The sequence below is a fragment of the Neomonachus schauinslandi genome, chromosome 9 (genome assembly GCF_002201575.2).
Source record: "Neomonachus schauinslandi chromosome 9, ASM220157v2, whole genome shotgun sequence".
NCBI classification, from domain to species: Eukaryota; Metazoa; Chordata; class Mammalia; order Carnivora; family Phocidae; genus Neomonachus; species Neomonachus schauinslandi.
In genome coordinates this window covers 98153980-98171653 of record NC_058411.1, presented here as the reverse complement: position 1 = coordinate 98171653, position 17674 = coordinate 98153980, and the positions used below count along the sequence as shown (strand labels likewise).

At 44.2% G+C, this 17674-nt stretch overlaps 1 protein-coding gene across 3 annotated transcripts in view; it reads left to right on the top strand.

Annotated features, from left to right (window-relative positions):
• MYO1E (myosin IE) overlaps nt 1-17674 on the top strand; it is a 190320-nt gene that overhangs the window by 135103 nt on the left and 37543 nt on the right. For all 3 annotated transcript variants that reach the window (XM_021693805.2, XM_044918014.1, XM_044918015.1), the window contains 6 exons: nt 269-355; nt 1348-1515; nt 2669-2754; nt 4872-4953; nt 10676-10782; nt 15970-16068. In XM_021693805.2, coding sequence (XP_021549480.2) covers nt 269-355; nt 1348-1515; nt 2669-2754; nt 4872-4953; nt 10676-10782; nt 15970-16068 — 629 coding nt within the window. The remainder of the gene's footprint in view (nt 1-268; nt 356-1347; nt 1516-2668; nt 2755-4871; nt 4954-10675; nt 10783-15969; nt 16069-17674) is intronic.

Here is a 17674-nt window from a genome sequence, read left to right as displayed (position 1 = left end):
ATCTGGCTGGCTTAGTCGGTAGAGCATTTGACTCTTCATCTCAGGGTCGTGTGTTTGAGCCCCACGTTGGGCACAGAGTTTACTTAAGAAAAAAGAAAAAAGAAAAAATTACCCAGCAATGAAATGTTCCTTTCAGTTCCCATTTTATGTCAAAGGGCATTCAAATTTTTCTTTCATGGTGATCTCTGTGCCTTTACTAGTCATCTGTGTGGCATTCCAGCTAGTCTTCCCTGGGTAATAATGTGAATCCCCACTTTCTGTCCCTCAGGAAGAATATGTTCAAGAGGGAATAAGATGGACACCCATTGAGTACTTTAATAACAAAATCGTGTGTGACCTCATAGAGAACAAAGTTGTAAGTATCAGTCTGGTGTGTCTCTTCACTGCACACAGGTTTGTGTCAAGTGGGTTTTTGTTCTCTTGTGTCATTGCTTTAGAGTAGGGGAAGTGATAACTCTGATTCGCAGAGAATTTTAGCAATGACATCAGTTGTGTGTATAGATGTCTGTGTAGTAATATGAACATGTGTGTATGAATAAAATGTCAGTTTACAAATGGAAGTTGTTACTGAATTCTGAGAGAAGACGTCTGTGACTTAAATGGGTGGCATAGCGAATGAAGAGGCATAGAATTGGCCCTGCCTTCTGGACCATCTATACAGCTCCTAGGACTGTAGCCCTAAAATTTATCCAAAAGAAAACAAGAAGGGTGTAGGCAGAGATCTCCACAGTACTGTTTGTTTGGTTTGGTTTTTTGTAAAAGTCCAAAACTGGAAATAGTAAAAACATCCAAAGACAATTCAGTCTTTAAATAAACTATAGCATATCAGAGCAGGAAAACACAGACATTAAAATAGTAAGTATGAAGACTATGTAAAGCATGGAGATTGTTTATAAAATAATGCTATGTGAAAAGAGTAAATGCATGAGAGAATGTGTCCACTCTGTAGCCGTGTAAACCACGCCTCTGTGGGTAACAGGTTGAAAGCGAACATTAAGAAATGTATCAGGGTCAAAGGAAAATGTTTTCATTTTTCTTTTGGGTTTTTAAAAGCAACTTAGTACAAGTAGGCGTCAACAGATAGTGATCTTTATATGAGTTTGAATAGAACTTCAGGGAGTTAAACCTTTTTTTTGAAAATGGACTTTGCTCCATCATTGGATCTAAGCGGTTAACTCCCATTTGGGATTATTAATGGCATTCTTGCTCAAAGGGAAAGACTGACTTTCAAGATGGTATCTTGAGTCTGGGGAACTATTTCCTTGCTAAAGAAAAGACCTGATAAGCCACTGAACTGGGGCTTTCAACAGTCACTGAATTGGGGCTTTGCTCACTTGGTCCCATCAGAACCCTCCTGGGATCATGAGCATCCTGGATGACGTGTGCGCCACGATGCACGCAGTAGGGGAGGGGGCAGATCAGACGCTCCTGCAGAAACTTCAGATGCAGATTGGGAATCACGAGCACTTCAACAGCTGGAACCAAGGCTTCATTATTCACCATTATGCTGGAAAGGTATGTCCAGAGAACGGGGTCCCGCGGGATAGGAGAAGTTACCCTTCCCAGTGTCTGCCTTCATTAAGCCTTTGGGTCTGTGATCTGTTTTCTCATGAGGCAACTGATAACAGTATCCATATAGCTTCTTCTGCTTCTTCTGTATTTTATTCATTCAGCATTCATCCATTCATTCAACAACACGGGACCTATGAAGTATTTGCAGAGGCAGAACGAAGGGTAGTAGACACTACTGCATATTTTTAAATCATGAATTGCCCTGGCGTGTATATTAACTGCTGAAGGAATGGATTTTTGTCTTGCCTCTTGCAGCAATCACAAGCCTGTATCCCTCACCTGCCTGTGCCTGCTGGGAGTATACATAAGGCTTGCTCTGGGGGCCCCTGGCTGGCTCAGTCAGTAGAACATCCGACTCTTGATCTCAGGATCGTGAGTTCAAGCCCCATGTTAGGCACGGAGCCTACTTAAAATAAGTAAATAAATAAAAGTAAAGGCTTGCTTTTGATGTTGGTCCTCATAAGATGCATGCTTATTGTGTGCCTCCCGGGCACCAGGCTTTGTCTAGGTGCCGGTGAGACAAAGATAAGTGAGTTGAGGTCATGATATTTAGGGTCTTCTAATCCTATGGAAATCCACTGGTCTCACCTTTCATCCCATCTACTCTCTTGTTAACCAGGGTCCCTAAGCATGAGTTTTTGGCTGACTTGATCCAATTATGATACCATTTGTGGAAAAAATTGCAAAACCTCAGATGACATGTCCCATTGCAATGGATTAATGAGCAGAAGGAGTTTTCTTTTATTCTATTGTAATGAAAATTTAGGGAAAGAATTAAGTTTATTACTTAGACAGTCCTGTGGATTAACTAGAGAAAGGGTATGTGGTCATGGTAGCTGGAGTTCTGATCATAGATCATCTGGGCCATGTAGGCAGCCGGGTACCACTCATCAACATCCACAGACCATCACCACGTAAGTTAGCTAACAAGTTAAATAAAACATGCACAGCCTTAATGTGACAGTTCATGGTGAAATCCCTATTGTACATCTGGAAATATTCACATTCTGGTAAGAAGAGCTATGCCAACTTGGATTTTTTTTGTTCAGTGAAATACTTACAGGATAAAATTAGATTTCTTTCCATTCTTGGCCAGGTATCCTATGACATGGATGGCTTTTGTGAAAGGAACCGTGATGTGCTTTTTATGGATCTGATCGAGCTTATGCAGAGCAGTGAGCTGTAAGTGTATTTTGCCTTATCTGACATGGGATGTAGGTTTGATCAAATTTTTAGTGTTTAAAAAAAAAAAAAACAACAACTTACGGCATTTGAGTGGTCAGCAGTTAGTTCCTTTGAGCTCTCAGGTCTAGATTATCACTGGACAATTTGGTTTTTCATAATAATTTTTCTTTTCCAATCCCATGTACCCCTAACATCTTCTGCCTCCAGATTCTATGTGCTATGTGCATGCCCTTCAGGGCCCCTAGCTTCATCATTTTCAGCAGTATAATCAGAGAGAGGTGACTATCCTGGGGTTGGGTTGGGATGGCCATTTCTGACTAAGAGTGGAATGTTCTGGTTCTGTGATACTCTGCCCTTAGAATATCATCCCAGGAATTTTCCACGGTCACTTAATTTTTTGAATGGCTAAAGGCTTAGCAGGATGTGAGATGACGTGTCCCCGAAGCACTTGGAAAATGGCTCAAAAAATTTGGGAGGGGCAACTTAAGAGGGATTTCCTCAGGGCGCCTGGGTGGCCCAGTCGTTAAGCGTCTGCCTTCGGCTCAGGTCATGATCCCAGGGTCCTGGGATCGAGCCCCGCATCGGGCTCCCTGCTAGGCGGAGAGCCTGCTTCTCCCTCTCCCACTCCCCCTGCTTGTGTTCCCTCTCTCGCTGTCTCTCTCTCTCTGTCAAATAATAAATAAAATTAAAAAAAAGAAAAACGAGTGTGCTTTTCAGGCTTTGGCCGGAAGTTGTTCTTCTCCATTTCATTCTCTTCCATCCGCCCCCTGCAACTCCCCTGGCCCACATCTCCCTGTGCTGTACTTCCCCGTGCTCACGCCCCAGCTTTGGAGATCCTGAATTTGTTTTTGTTTGAAAACACAGAAAATCGATTTGCTCCTCTCTTAAAACGTCAGGTCAGCCGGAAGTCCGCCTCGTGGGTTTCTATGCCCGTCAGGTGCAGACCTGCTTTCAGATTTTTTTTTTTTTTAAGATTTTATTTATTTATTTGAGAGAGAGAATGAGATAGAGAGCATGAGAAGGGGGAGGGCCAGAGGGAGAAGCAGACTCCCTGCTGAGCAGGGAGCCCGACGCGGGACTCGATCCCGGGACTGCAGAATCATGACCTGAGCCGAAGGCAGTTGCTTAACCAACTGAGCCACCCAGGCGCCCGCAGATTTTTTTTTTTTTAATTATTAAAATTACTGCCGAGTTTGAGAGCTGTTGATGCTCCCATGTAAACTCCTGTCCTATAGACACGGTCTGTTGCTTATTAAACATGTTTGCTGCAAAAATCTGTAATCGCATCTGACTTTATTCAGTCAGCTAGCACGTATTTATCAAGCACCCACCATGTGCCAGGCTGTGTCCAGACACCAGGGGCACTGAGGTTACTAGGACATTGTCCCTGCCCCGTGCCTTGGTGCATATGAACAAATGCAGCTCCATTGGAGCGATTAATGAAAATCTATTCAACAGGCAAAGGATTGGTGAATTACTGCTGTTCCACTTAAAGTGATTTGTACTCAAAAGCACAGTTTGTCAAGGTTTTTTGCAGGGGCGGGAGACACAGTGGACTACTGCCGTTGAGTAGGCAAAGGTCACTGATGCTACAGAATATCCTACAATGTGTAGGGCAGCCTACCCCTCCCCACCCCAACAAAGAATTCTCCAGCCCCAGATCCCAGTATCAATAGCACCAAGATGGAGAAACCCTGCCTTAGATCAAATCAGGATCTGTACTGGATCTTGACAGTCCATACACATACCCGAGCTCCGGTCTGTCTTACTAATCTTAACGCAGCAAACCCGTACTGACTCCCTCCATGTGTCCTCTGGTCAAGGTGTACCTCGGTTCCAATGAGTGGGCAAATTGAAAAGGCAGAGTTTTAAAATGTGTTTTCCAGGCTTAGACGCTAAGGTGCTTAGATCTTAGAATTCTTCCTCTGTTTCTCTTGCCCACTGCTTATTTCCCCGAGACACACCTTGATGGCTCGTGCTTTGAGTCAGATGGCCTTTCTGGAGCCAAGGTTATGCACTTCTGCATGGCCTTTCTGTCCATTCTCCATGGAAGTAGGCTTTCAGCCCCCGAGGTACCCACTGATTGCTAATCCATTTTCTTTCTCCCTTTCCAGACCTTTTATAAAGTCCTTATTTCCAGAAAATCTGCAAGCTGACAAGAAGGGACGCCCGACTACTGCCGGAAGCAAAATAAAGGTTTGTTCTATTTGGGGAGGTTTATAGATGCCTGTAAGAGGCAGGGTTTTCTAGCAGTCAGGATCTGCACCCTGGGCCAGGATGAGGTCAGGGAGATGTATCAGCCCGGTTACAGAAGATGTCCAGACGTAATGCCACTGCTTGAAAAAAGGGACAGGATGCACGCCGAATTGGACTTGGTTGTCCTGAAACCCCAAATGGACATTAAACACCTCATAGCTTCACAGTCAGCAGATGATAATCAGCTACTTTCTACGAGGAAATGGCTTTAATCGGAATCTGGAAGAATTCACATTAAACAAGCAGAGAAAATTTTAGGATTGAGAACCACATTTTGGATTTTGATGACCTTTTTCCAGACTGACCCCAACACTTGCCAATTATGGAACTTCACGTACCTGGAATCCTCCTGGGTCTTACAGGGGCAGTTTAAGCCCCCTCCCCACTAGCTGTTGCAAGCCCCTCCTTTCTGCAAATTAGGGGCACATCTGGCCCGGTCGTGTCTTAACATCTAGAAGGAGTTCCTCCAGTGTTTTTTGGGAGCCCCTGTGGAGAGTGCACTGTGTTATCTGAGCCACTGTGTGGTGAAATTCATTGTCCCTAATTACACTCTGAACTTAGAGGTTGTGTCAGACACACTTAGTCATGTAATTCTGTGAGAAAGTCACTAAACTATTTTTTAAAAAAAATGATACCCTATTGAATTCAGCAATCCGTCTAAGGCCTGTAGCACACTGCTGGAAACATCATACACACAGAATGTGCTTGGTCTCCGATTACACTCTGCTCCGTCTCCATCAGGCCCCTCTCCTGTGCGCCTCACTTACTCAACTCGGCTTCATTCTTAGTGGACTCTTGTCTGTGCATGTCCGTGCCCCCTCCCTGGCTCTGTGCGTCCAGATCTTGCTCCACCTCCACAACCACTGCCATTGGACGCCATGGTGGTGGTTGTCTGTTCTTGTCGCTGGCTCTCTTCTCTGTTTCCTGTATGGAAGCCTGTCTCCCCAGCCCCTGAGGGCAAGAACACTGGCTGGAATAAAGGAAACGACCTCATAGCAGTGAGAAGATCCCAGGCGCGAGCAGCCTTCGGGTTTGGAGGAGGAAGTCAGATGCAAGCTCAGTTTTGGACTAGAGGGTAGAGTCCTCTGGGACTGGGGACAGTCATGAGACGTTTGAGTCCTAGAGACGTTTAGTAGCCCTGGGACGGTCTCTGGATTGGGTTCACTGGAGCCGGGAGTCCACAGCAGAGAGCAGATGCCATTCTTATGAGGCCCCAGATAGTAATGTCTGTGTGAAGCTTCTGACTCATGCCTTTACTTCAAGGTCCTGGATAAGGATTAGCTCTGGGCTGGGAAATCTAGTCACAAGACTGTCACATTCAGATCCAAGGGGCCCAGATCATCAAGGTTACAATGACTCACTTTCAAGTGGTCTGGATTCTCAGTTGAGCTTATTCCCTATAAAACAGAGGATGGAGATAGAGGCATCTTTCTCCTCATTGGAAGACTTGACCTCTTTCTTTCCTTCATATTCTCGTCTAGTTGAATGCTCAAAATTGCCACCTTCTGGGCATATCAAAATATTCAGGATTGCAGCAACTGCAAAGATGGCTATTGTCTTGGGAGGTCAACCTCAAGTCAGCCAGCTTAAGTAGGATTGTAATACTGTCCATATTCTTACCCCTAGGGGTATCATCCTTTGTGGATGTGTGACCCATGTTCGTCTGATGGTTTACCTCCACGTGGGAATGAAATTCTCCCTGTTTTACAATCCCTTCTTAAACACCTTTTAGAGACGCATAGCCATGGCCAATCTCTTAGACCTCTCATATCCACAGTATTTTGCAGGTAATAAGTATCATCTTAATGATATCCCTGAAGTGCACACATTTAAAGGGATCTGGAGTTCCTTGGAAGAGAAATTAAATTTATGTTCAAGGTAGCTTTAGTGTTGGATATTCTACTGTATTCTAATTCTTCTAAAATTTCAAACTGATCTGTAAGATCTAATTAATGAATACTCATTTGGTGAGAACTCCTCTATTTTCTTATTTATAAATCATAGTATGCTGTATTTAATAGCACTTTCTGATGTTGAGGCTTCACTAAATTCTACATTGTTGTGACTAGAAGAGACCAGTTTTGCATTGAGAGTCAAAGATTGACGCCGTGGGAAATTGCACTGAGCTCAGCGCTGGCCAAGTGGACAGGCCCGTGGCTTCATCTAAGTGAGAGCAGACTCTGGTGGAGTGGATACGTCAGGAGGCGAAAGCATCATGCGGGGACTGGACTCATTGACTTTTTATTTATTTATTTATTTATTTTTATTCTTATGTTAATCCCCATACATTACATCATTAGTTTTAGATGAAGTGTTCCATGATTCATTGTTTGTGCATAACACCCAGTGCTCCATGCAGAATGTGCCCTCCTCAATACCCACCACCAGGCTAACCCATCCTCCCACCCCCCTCCCCTCTAGAACCCTGTTTGTTTTTCAGAGTCCATCGTCTGTCATGGTTCGTCTACCCCTCCGATTTCCCCCGCTTCATTCTTCCCCTCCCGCTACCTTCTTCTTTTTTTTTTTTTGTCTTAACATATATTGCATTATTGGTTTCAGAGGTACAGATCTGAGATTCAACAGTCTTGCACAATTCACAGCGCTTACCAGAGCACATACCCTCCCCAGTGTCTATCACCCAGTCACCCCATCCCTCCCGCCCCACCCCCCACTCCAGCAACCCTCAGTTTGTTTCCTGCAATTAAGAATTCCTCATATCAGTGAGATCATATGATACATGTCTTTCTCTGTTTGACTTATTTCACTCAACATAATACCCTCCAGTTCCATCCACGTCGTTGCAAATGGCAAGATCTCATTCCTTTTGGTGGCTGCATAATATTCCATTGTATATATATACCACCTCTTCTTTATCCATTCATCTGTTGATGGACATCTTGGCTCTTTCCACAGTTTGGCTATTGTGGACATTGCTGCTATAAACATCGGGGTGCACGTACCCCTTCGGATCCCTACTTTTGTATCTTTGGGGTAAATACCCAGTAGTGCAATTGCTGGATCATATGGTAGCTCTATTTTGGACTCATTGACTTTTAATGTCCTTTCCAACCTTTAGATTAAGATATTAGAGGTCTTCTAGTTCAATCCACTTAGTTTACAGATGGGGAAACTGAGGCCCAGAGAAATTTAGTGATTTGTCATGTAGTTTGCAAAGAGTAGAGGCAGAACCCCAGCTTGGTCTTGCTAGTAATCTGTGTTGAAGGTGGAACAGGAGCCTTCACCCTGAGCCTTTTCTCGCTGTCCTGTCTGCATGTTTTGCCTTATGCTTCTGTTGAGCCAGTGCCTTTGGTAGACTTCTGTCGTAACTCCTGGACTGTTCTGGTCTAGAGTCCAGAGAAATCCAGTTGCTGCTTCCCAACCACCTCAGGAGACCTCTAAGGTTGACCCATAGCTGAATTCAGGATAATTTTGATGGTCGAGGTGTATTCCTATTTGCCAAAATGAATTTTCCCACAACCTCAAGGCTTTATCTACTCCTCACTCACTATGTTAATTCCTCTTATACGACACCAAACTATCTCCTGTCTTCCCTAGGAAGGCAGGATAGCCTTGTGTTTAAGGAACAGACTTGGTAGGCTGCACACTTGAGTTCAAGCCTCAGCGCTTGTCACTAAGTGCGTACTTTATGGTGACATTTCCTTGTCTAAAAAAAATCAGAATAATAATAATAATAGTAGCTATCGCTTAGAATCGTGAGGCAGAAATGAGAAGGTCCATGTGTCTAGCCCCTGGTGCACATTCAGTAAATGTCATCTGTTACTACTTGGAGCTAAGGAGACCCATGTCAGTTGGCAGGTCACTCAGGTCACATTTGCCCCTCTGTGTGTTCACACTAAGGTGAAAAGGTGTGCTGTTAAAAGCTTAGGCCTGAAGAGTCTGCCAAGTTATTCTTGGGAATGAAAAAGGTTTGATAAAATTAAAATATAAAAAAATAAAAACAAGTTTGGGGACTTGAAACTGTCCAGCTCCACCTTCTGTGTTGCAAAGATCATCAGATTTGTTCTCAGATACAATCAACGTCAACAGAGGAGATGGAAGTCCATTTCCTTTTTCACTATAGGGCTTTGCTTTGGCCGTACAACCTCCACAGCTTTGTCCTTGCCTCTAAGCATTGCAACACATGTTATATCCTGCACTTGTAAACAGAGAACATAACTCACCAGGGACCCTCTTGCTTTGAATATACTCAAGAGTTTTTCTCAAGGGTTTCAGATTTCCCAAACCCATGACAACAGCAAAGCCCTAATTGCAAGAGGACTGTCTACTGCAGGCAGATCTCTTCTGCTGACTTGGTCATGGTTTCCTGGCTTTCGAGATCCCTTCTCTGTTGTCCTTTAGATGTTTTCTCTCTTCACACTGATTTGCTCGGGAGGAGAGTTTGTGTGGGCCTCCTCCTTGGCCCCACAAAGGCTCAGCTGTGGGGTGGTGGGAATGCTGACGTGGGCCGTGCTCTTTCTTCTGAGTTGGAGATGTTCATGATTTGAAATGCATCATAAGCAATTCCAGCTTTATTTATGTGGCTTTCTCTGCTTGAGCCCGGTTTCCTTTTGGGTACCCAGTACACAGGTAGTAAGAGATGATTTCATATTGAGTATTTGGTGAAGGAGCAGGTTACCTACCACTCAGAAAGCAGGTTTGTAAAAGGACATGCTGAGGAAGGTGAATGAAGTGAGATTTTTTTTTTTTTTAAGATTTTATTTATTTGGCAGAGAGAGAGACAGCGAGAGAGGGAACACAAGCAGGGGGAGTGGGAGAGGGAAAAGCAGGCTTCCCACCGAGCAGGGAGCCCGATGTGGGGCTCGATCCCAGGACCCTGGGATCATGACCTGAGCCGAAGGCAGACGCTTAACGACTGAGCCACCCAGGAGCCCCTGAAGTGAGAATTTTGATGTATCTCCCACTCTTTATGAATTTCCATCATTTTAATACAGTGATTCTTCATTGGTTGGATTGCCCAGAAAGAGAGAGTACAGGGGCCTTTGATGCTTTATCCTTGCAAATAATTTCTCTTCCCTGCCCCACCCTCGCACCAAAAAAAAGTTTATGAGAACAATGTGTTTACAAAGGCCCTCAATCAGTATAAACTTAATTTGTTAATAACTGGCATGCTTCCTTGTTTCTCATGAAAAGAACTGTATGTGAAGATTTACTGGTTTTGTTGTTTTGCTTTATTTTATTAACTATACTAAAAAGACCTGGTTGTTTTTTCAAAATCTAATTTCAGACCCGTGTGTAAGTGTTAAAATCATAAAAGTCAGTAGAGGCTTTAGAAAGAAAGTAGACCAGGGGTGCCTGGGTGGCTCAGTCGTTAAGCGTCTGCCTTCGGCTCGGGTCATGATCTCAGGGTCCTGGGATCGAGCCCCTCATCGGGCTCCTGCTCTGCGGGGAGCCTGCTTCTCCCTCTCCCACTCCCCCTGCTTGTGTTCCCTCACTCGCTCTGTCTCTCTCTGTCAAATAAATAAAATCTTTAAAAAAAAAAAAAAAAAAAAGTAGACCAGAGGCAAGCTTAACGAACAAGTTGTCCCGAAGATTAATTTCTAGCTATCTATTTGCACACTAGAGTTTCACAGCTCTTCTTTGAACCTTGGTCTGCCTGAGAGAAAGTTCCACGTTTCCATCTGATGTTACTCTTCCTTTCTAGAAACAAGCCAACGACCTTGTGAGCACCCTGATGAAATGTACACCTCACTACATCCGCTGCATAAAACCAAACGAAACCAAGAAGCCCAGAGACTGGGAGGAAAGCAGGTATGGTCAAGATGGCTGACCGGGGGGCGGGGGAGCCCCGCACATGTTCCTTCTGCTCAAGATGGGCTACCCGATGCCAAGGGCAGAAGCAGTTTAAATTGCTTTCAGATGTGTTTCACGTCCTTGTGTCTTAACTTTTTCATGGCGAACAGGGCCTTTTTTTTCCCCCTCCTCGTCTTTCCTAAAATGTTAGCAGTGCCATTCGGTTCAGAATTAGCAATTTATAATGTTGATCTTGGCTAGTCTGGGGACAGACGGGGGAAAAAAAAGCCTTAATCCTGCAGAGTCAGGATGGTTTTAAAATTAGTTTGAGGCCCTGTGTAGACATTCTTAGTCCACTTAGCTCCCCATTGGTACCCACAGGATGGGGCCTAGCATGCTCTCAGCTCAGGGTTCAGAGTCAAGGTCTAAAGAGCTGGTTATAAAGCAATCTGTCATTTACTGCTGCTCTTGGGGATGCTGGGGGCATGTGCTAGGTTCGGTACCTGCCCCTGAGGACTGACTGTGTTCATGAGCAGAGTGATGACTCCCTCTGGGAGGGCACAAGCCCCAGGGAGGTGTGTGATATATGGCATGCAGCGAGCCCTCTCCCCTCTGACCCCTGAGGAATCCTGGGCCCCCATTCCTCCTACAGCAGGCATTTGGGGATGTGGGCTCTGCAGGCTAGAACGGAGGTGTTGAGTGGGAAAATGTTACAGATGACTAGAAAATACAGTTTCATCCAATGGGGGAGGGGATCCAGACCCACACTCCTAAGAGGCCCGACCCCACCATCCATGGGCACACAGGAAGCAGGACTGAGGCAAGGCGTTCCGGTGACTGGATAGGAGGGAGGAGCCCGCCATTGTCACCAGACAGTCAGGTCCCTGGACAGGAGCATACAGAATTACTATCTTTTCTTTTCTCTCTTGGAGAAAAGTAGATAGACTTAGGTATCCAGTGATGTATCAAGGTTGAGCTCCACAACGGCAAGACCAGGGGGAGAGTCATGGCTGCTAGCCTCCCTCTCTGAGAGTCGTGGGTAGGTCTGTTCCCATCCTGCCAGTGAGAGCCTTTCTAAGCATGGCAGGCAGACAAGACCTGGTCCGTTATAAGAGGGACAAGATGAGTGGTGAGGAAAGTGCCCAGGCCCCAGCATTCACTGTCAGTCCTTGTTTGCGTTTTCCCGCTTCATGTGCAGCCCGAGTCTGTTTTCTCCCCTCACGCGGCTGCGGGATATAGCAGTCTTCCGTTTCATCAGTCTGCGATATTCTGAGGAATCTCGTCCACAGAGGCATGCTCCTCAGGCGTCCTTTCCATTGAACGGCTGACCCTGATTCCTCTTAAACATGATCGGGTAACGATATGGAGGCTCCGATGAGGGACCCTCTCCCCCTAGCTGACCAGTCCAGCTTCCAATGGCTCTTGTATTATTAGCAGGCTCTGCAGTCTTTCTCTATGTTGGTGTGACCCTGATCCAACATCTCTGATCTGCTCTACGAATTGACTTTTCCATCTGACAGCTCCTGTGTTCGTTCCCAGCAGTCATCCCGTTTCGCTGCAATCTCCACTCCCACTGCAGTTCCTCTGAAGGAACTGGATGTGGAATCTGATCATCCCCCTTCTTGGTCATTCCCCTGGATGTACTTAATTTGCCTTCTGCTTTTTTGAAACGTGTCACTCAGTTTCTCCTTTGAGGCTAAGAGGGTAGCAGCACTGTCACCTCTTCCCACCTGAAGATAGAAAATGTCTATTGTTTGTTTGGTTATTTTGCCTTCCTACACTAGTTCTCAAGCTTGTGGATGCACCAGAGTATCCCTTAGAGGGCTTGTGAAAACTCAGGTTGCTGGGCCCCGCTTCCAGAGATTCTGATTCGGTGGGCCTAGGTGGGGCCCAGGAATGTGCATTTTTAAAAATATTTATTAGCGAGAGAGCGCGTGAGCATGAGTGGGGGGAGGGGCAGAGGAACAAGCAGACTCCCTGCTGAGCAAGGAGCCCAACGCAGGGCTCTGTCCCAGGACCCTGAGATCATGACTTGAGCCAAAAGCAGACGCTTGGGGGCGCCTGGGTGGCTCAGTCGTTAAGCGTCTGCCTTCGGCTCAGGTCATGATCCCAGAGTCCTGGGATTGAGCCCCACATCAGGCTCCCTGCTCAGCGGGAAGCCTGCTTCTCCCTCTCCCACTCCCTCTGCTTGTGTTCCCTCTCTCGCTGTGTCTCTCTCTGTCAAATAAATAAATAAAAATCTTTAAAAAAAAAAAAAAAAAGCAGACACTTGACTGAGCCACCCAGGCGCCCCAGGAACATGCATTTTTAAGAAGCTCCTAGGTGATGCTAGTGGGGATGGTCTGGGCCTCATACTTTGAGAACAATTAATCTAGAGCAAAGGACTGGCCTGGGATTTGGAAGGACTGTATTGTGGTGCTGGCCTGTCAAGTGGTTTGAGTGAGACATTTCATCTCCTCAGTCCTCAGTTTCTTCCTCATTAAACAAAGAGCGTTAGTTCAGAATGGGATTTCCTTCAGTCTGACAGAATGTCTGTTCCAGACCTGGGTGAGCTGTCGGCCTGCCTCTGCTCGTCTCTGTGTCACTCCCACATTGCCCCGTCCCACGTTCACATGCATGCGCACCGCATTACATCCTGTGCACATATACACACACCATAGAAGGGGGGTGATATAGGCAACCTCAGATTACGGGATCTTGGAAGCAGAGGTAGTGCTAAGGGGTGCTTTAGGCCACCTGTCCCCCTACTTCAAATCCCATCCAGCTTCCCTTCCTTGGCCCTTTCCAATAAACATCATCTTAAATGAAAACATCTCCCTCCCCCTACACATGGCAACACCTCCCCAGCACACTCTCCCTTACCCTGTATAGACTGCTCTGCTCCAAGTCCCTCTAATATAGAAATTTTGTGATGGCTACTGGTCGAACGTTTCCCAGCCCTGATGCTATCTCCTCATAAAATCCAAACTGATTCATTGAAATATCAAAAAATGGAGAAATTAAAACAGATAATTTATTCAATAAATCCCCATAGAATCCCCCACAGTGGTGGTTTCCTTTTATTTATTTATTCATTTATTTTTTAAAAATCACATCACTTAATTGAATTGCACTAAGGAACTTCTTAAGATCCATTAGTATAAACAGGTGTTAAAAAGTCTAAGGTATTTGTTGGTCAAGTGTTGATTTATATTACATATAGGATTGCTTCCTGGGATGCGCCCCTCCCCCCTCCCATCCCAGTTCAGGTTTATTGTGTGACAGATGGTTTCACTTCTTCTGAGTGTGGAGAGTTAGGGGCTGGGAAAGGGCACTGTGCTTCATTGGCGGGGATTACACGGTCAATTGAAGTTCTCGGTGGACAGGGTTACTCATCCCACAAGTTTATGGGGTGTGGTTTATTTTTCTTTTCCTGTTGAAAATGTGTTTTTGTTTGGCTCTGGCAAACTTGCCTGCTCTGGGTTCTGAATTGCTGTTCTAGCAGAGTTCTCAGGCCTTGACCTACTTGCATTAACAGCCAAGGAAAGTCTTGAAGAAGCCTTACCCCGAGGGAATCACTGGGCATTACCAGCCTGGTTGGTGTTTACTGAGGAGGGGATAGTGCTGCAATGAATGACCCCAGTGATATGCAAAAGTCAACTTGGATCCTTTGATTACGTAAAATGCTAAACAATACAGAATTTGCTAAACTGATCGTCCTGTGGAAGAAAATTTCTATTAGGTTCCTGGTGATGGAAGTTACAGTGAATGAAACTGTTTTAACATGAGGCATATTCTTTCCTATGGGATTTATGGAAATGGGACATTTTGACTTGAATCAGTGGGTGATGCATTCCCTGCCTCAAAAGCTTGGGATAAAGCCAGTATTTACAAAAAATACTTAAAGCAAGCAAATACCTGGGCGCCTGGGTGGCTCAGTTGGTTAAGCGACTGCCTTCGGCTCAGGTCATGATCCCGGAGTCCCGGGATCGAGTCCCGCATCGGGCTCCCTGCTCGGCAGGGAGTCTGCTTTGCCCTCTGACCCTATCCCCTCTCATGTGTTCTCTCTCATTCTCTCTCTCTCAAATAAATAAATAAAATCTTTAAAAAAAAAAAAAAAGCAAGCAAATACCTGGGGCACCTGGGTGGCTCAATTGGTTAAGTGTCCAACTCTTGGTTTCGGCTCAGTTCATGATCTCCAGGTCTCGGGAAGGGATGAGGCATTTTCACCAGTGCACCCTCCTACCTCCCCCCCCCCCACCAGGTCTGCTGAGCCAGAATCCCCAAGGGGTGGGGCAGGGGACATTTGCTCTGATAACGAAAATCCCGTGGGAGAACCCAATCTAGTAGGACCTGCCTCCATTTTCCAAAACACCCTGGCACTTGTTTACTATCATGAAAACCAACTAAAACTATGATTTACATATGTTATTAGAGCATTTTTAATTTAGGTATTTGAAGTTAATTAATTTATATGCCCTTTCTTAGGTTGCATGTGAAAAGCTTAGATGTGTAATCTTCTTGGGCCTAGAGTCACTATTAAATTTAGGTTGAGAACAAAAACAGCTCTAGTGTCATTTAATTCCAAAGTTAAAAGTCCTTTCCTTTAGTCTTTTGGAAAACGGATACTTTTGTTCATAATCTCAATGACAGGCATATGGCTTTTTGTTTTACTGTTTTTTGAAATAGATGTGTAAAGTCTTCTGTAATTGCTGTATTTCACAACAAAATATTTTTTAAATGAATATTATATAACCTGAGGGTCAGCTCAGACTCTGAACACTATAAATTATAGTTTGCTTGTATTTCTGGTTGGAGGGGGAAGGGCAGAGGGAGAGGGAGAGAGAGAATCCCAAGCAGATTCCATACGCAGCAAGGAGCCCAATGTGGGGCTCGGTCTCAAAACCCTGAGATCATGACCCAAGCCAAAATCAAGAGTCAGATGCTTAACCAACTGAGCCCCCCAGGCACCACTATAGTCTGTGTGTGTGTGTGTGTGTGTGTAATTCAACTGAGTATATTTAAAGATCAGATTGGCTTTTACTCAATGATTCATGAATTGGGCAGCATCCCATCTAGTCTGTTTGCATAAAATGGAGCTCCTAAATTGTAGTCTTTTTAATGTGTCCCTGCTGCTTGTAATTGGGGGTTTGAGGGGATAGTGGCTAGGAGAGCCAGGCGAAAGAATTATCCAATAATATCCTGGCTCACTTTTCTCCTTTACAGGGTGAAGCATCAAGTAGAATACTTGGGTCTGAAAGAAAATATCCGAGTGAGAAGAGCTGGTTACGCTTATCGGCGCATCTTCCAAAAATTCCTACAGAGGTAAGAAACTGGTGACTGTGGATTTTTTTTTTTTTTTTTTTGCTTTAAGCAGGTTTATTGAGATATAATTTATTTACCATAGCAGTCACTCCTTTAAAGTGTACAGTTTTTGGCTTTTTAATATATTCATAGCCTTGTGCATCCATCACCACAATTAGTTTGAGGACATTTTCATCACCCAAAAAGAAACCACACTTCCCTAGTCACTGACCCCCAGTTCTCCCTTCACCTCCTGCCCTAAGCACACACTTCTTTCTGTCTCTATAGAAAGCATTTCAAGATATTGCCGTTTTTCTGGGCATTGTGTAGAAATAGAATCTCACAGTATGTGTCCTTTGGAACTGGCTTCTTTCAGTTAGCGTAATGATTTTACGGGTTATCCACGCTGTGGTGTGTATCTGCTGCACTTCATTCCTACCCATTGCCCAGTAATATTCGCTTGCACCAATACTGCAATATTGTATTACATTTTACTTGTTCATCAGCTAGCTGATGGCCATCAGTTGTTTCCACTTTTTGGCTGTGATGAATAACAGAGAATGCTGCTATCAACATCCACATACACATTTTTGTGTGGACTTATGTTTTTATTCTCTTGGGTGCTTACCTAACAATAGAATTACTGGGTCCTCTGGTAACTTTTGTTTCACCTTTTTGATGAATTGCGAGATTGGTTTCCAGCATGGCTGTACCATTTTATATCCCCACCATCAGTGTTTGAAGGTTTCAGTTTATCTGCATCCTTGCCAACATCTGCTAGTATCTGACTTTGATAATACCCATCCTGTTGGCTATGAAGTGGTATCTCGTTGTGGTTTTGATTTCATGTCCCTGATGGGAAATGATGTTAGGCATATTTCATGTTCTTATTGGCCATTAGGGAAATGTCTGTTCAGCTCCTTTGACCATTTTTAAATTGAGCTATTTGTCCTTTTTTATTAAGTTGTAACAGAATTCTTTTTACCATTTTTTATTGTAGAATAAATCAGTAGCCACAAGTATTTGGTCTGCTTAGTGTAACACTTAAGTTCGGGAATTCATGATAATTGTGACACAGGAAGGTTTAACTTGACTGATCAAATAGTAGTATGAAGATGATTTCAGGAAAATATTTAACCTACTTAAGAAAATAAGCTTAAAATATTTAACCTCAAAATTTTTGTAGAGCCCATGTATAAACTTAAACTGATTTTCACATTTCCATTAAAGTGCATTTGGCAGGACCTGTACTTAAATTGCTCTTACTTCGTGCTACTTGTTCTTGAAAAGGATAGAATTTAATGTCCTTAAAATATGACATGGTTTTAACTTCTCTTAACAATTCTAAGTTAATGGGATCCCGCTGTATTTTCTACATCTGTTTACTCTTATTTAAGAGAGAAGGAAGCCATATTTAGCATTTTAATCAGAAAATAATTATGTCTTCGGGGTATAGATAGAGGAACAGGATGTAAGAATTTTTTTTTTAATTCGAATTTTATGTAACGAAGAGGTAGCAGGCTGAAGAAGAGCTTCGTTACGGTTTTTGAAATAGAATAATTCTAATAAAGTAGTGTTTCCTTGAGGACTGTCCTTGTTTCTTGTGTCCTGAGATTGGAATGGCTGG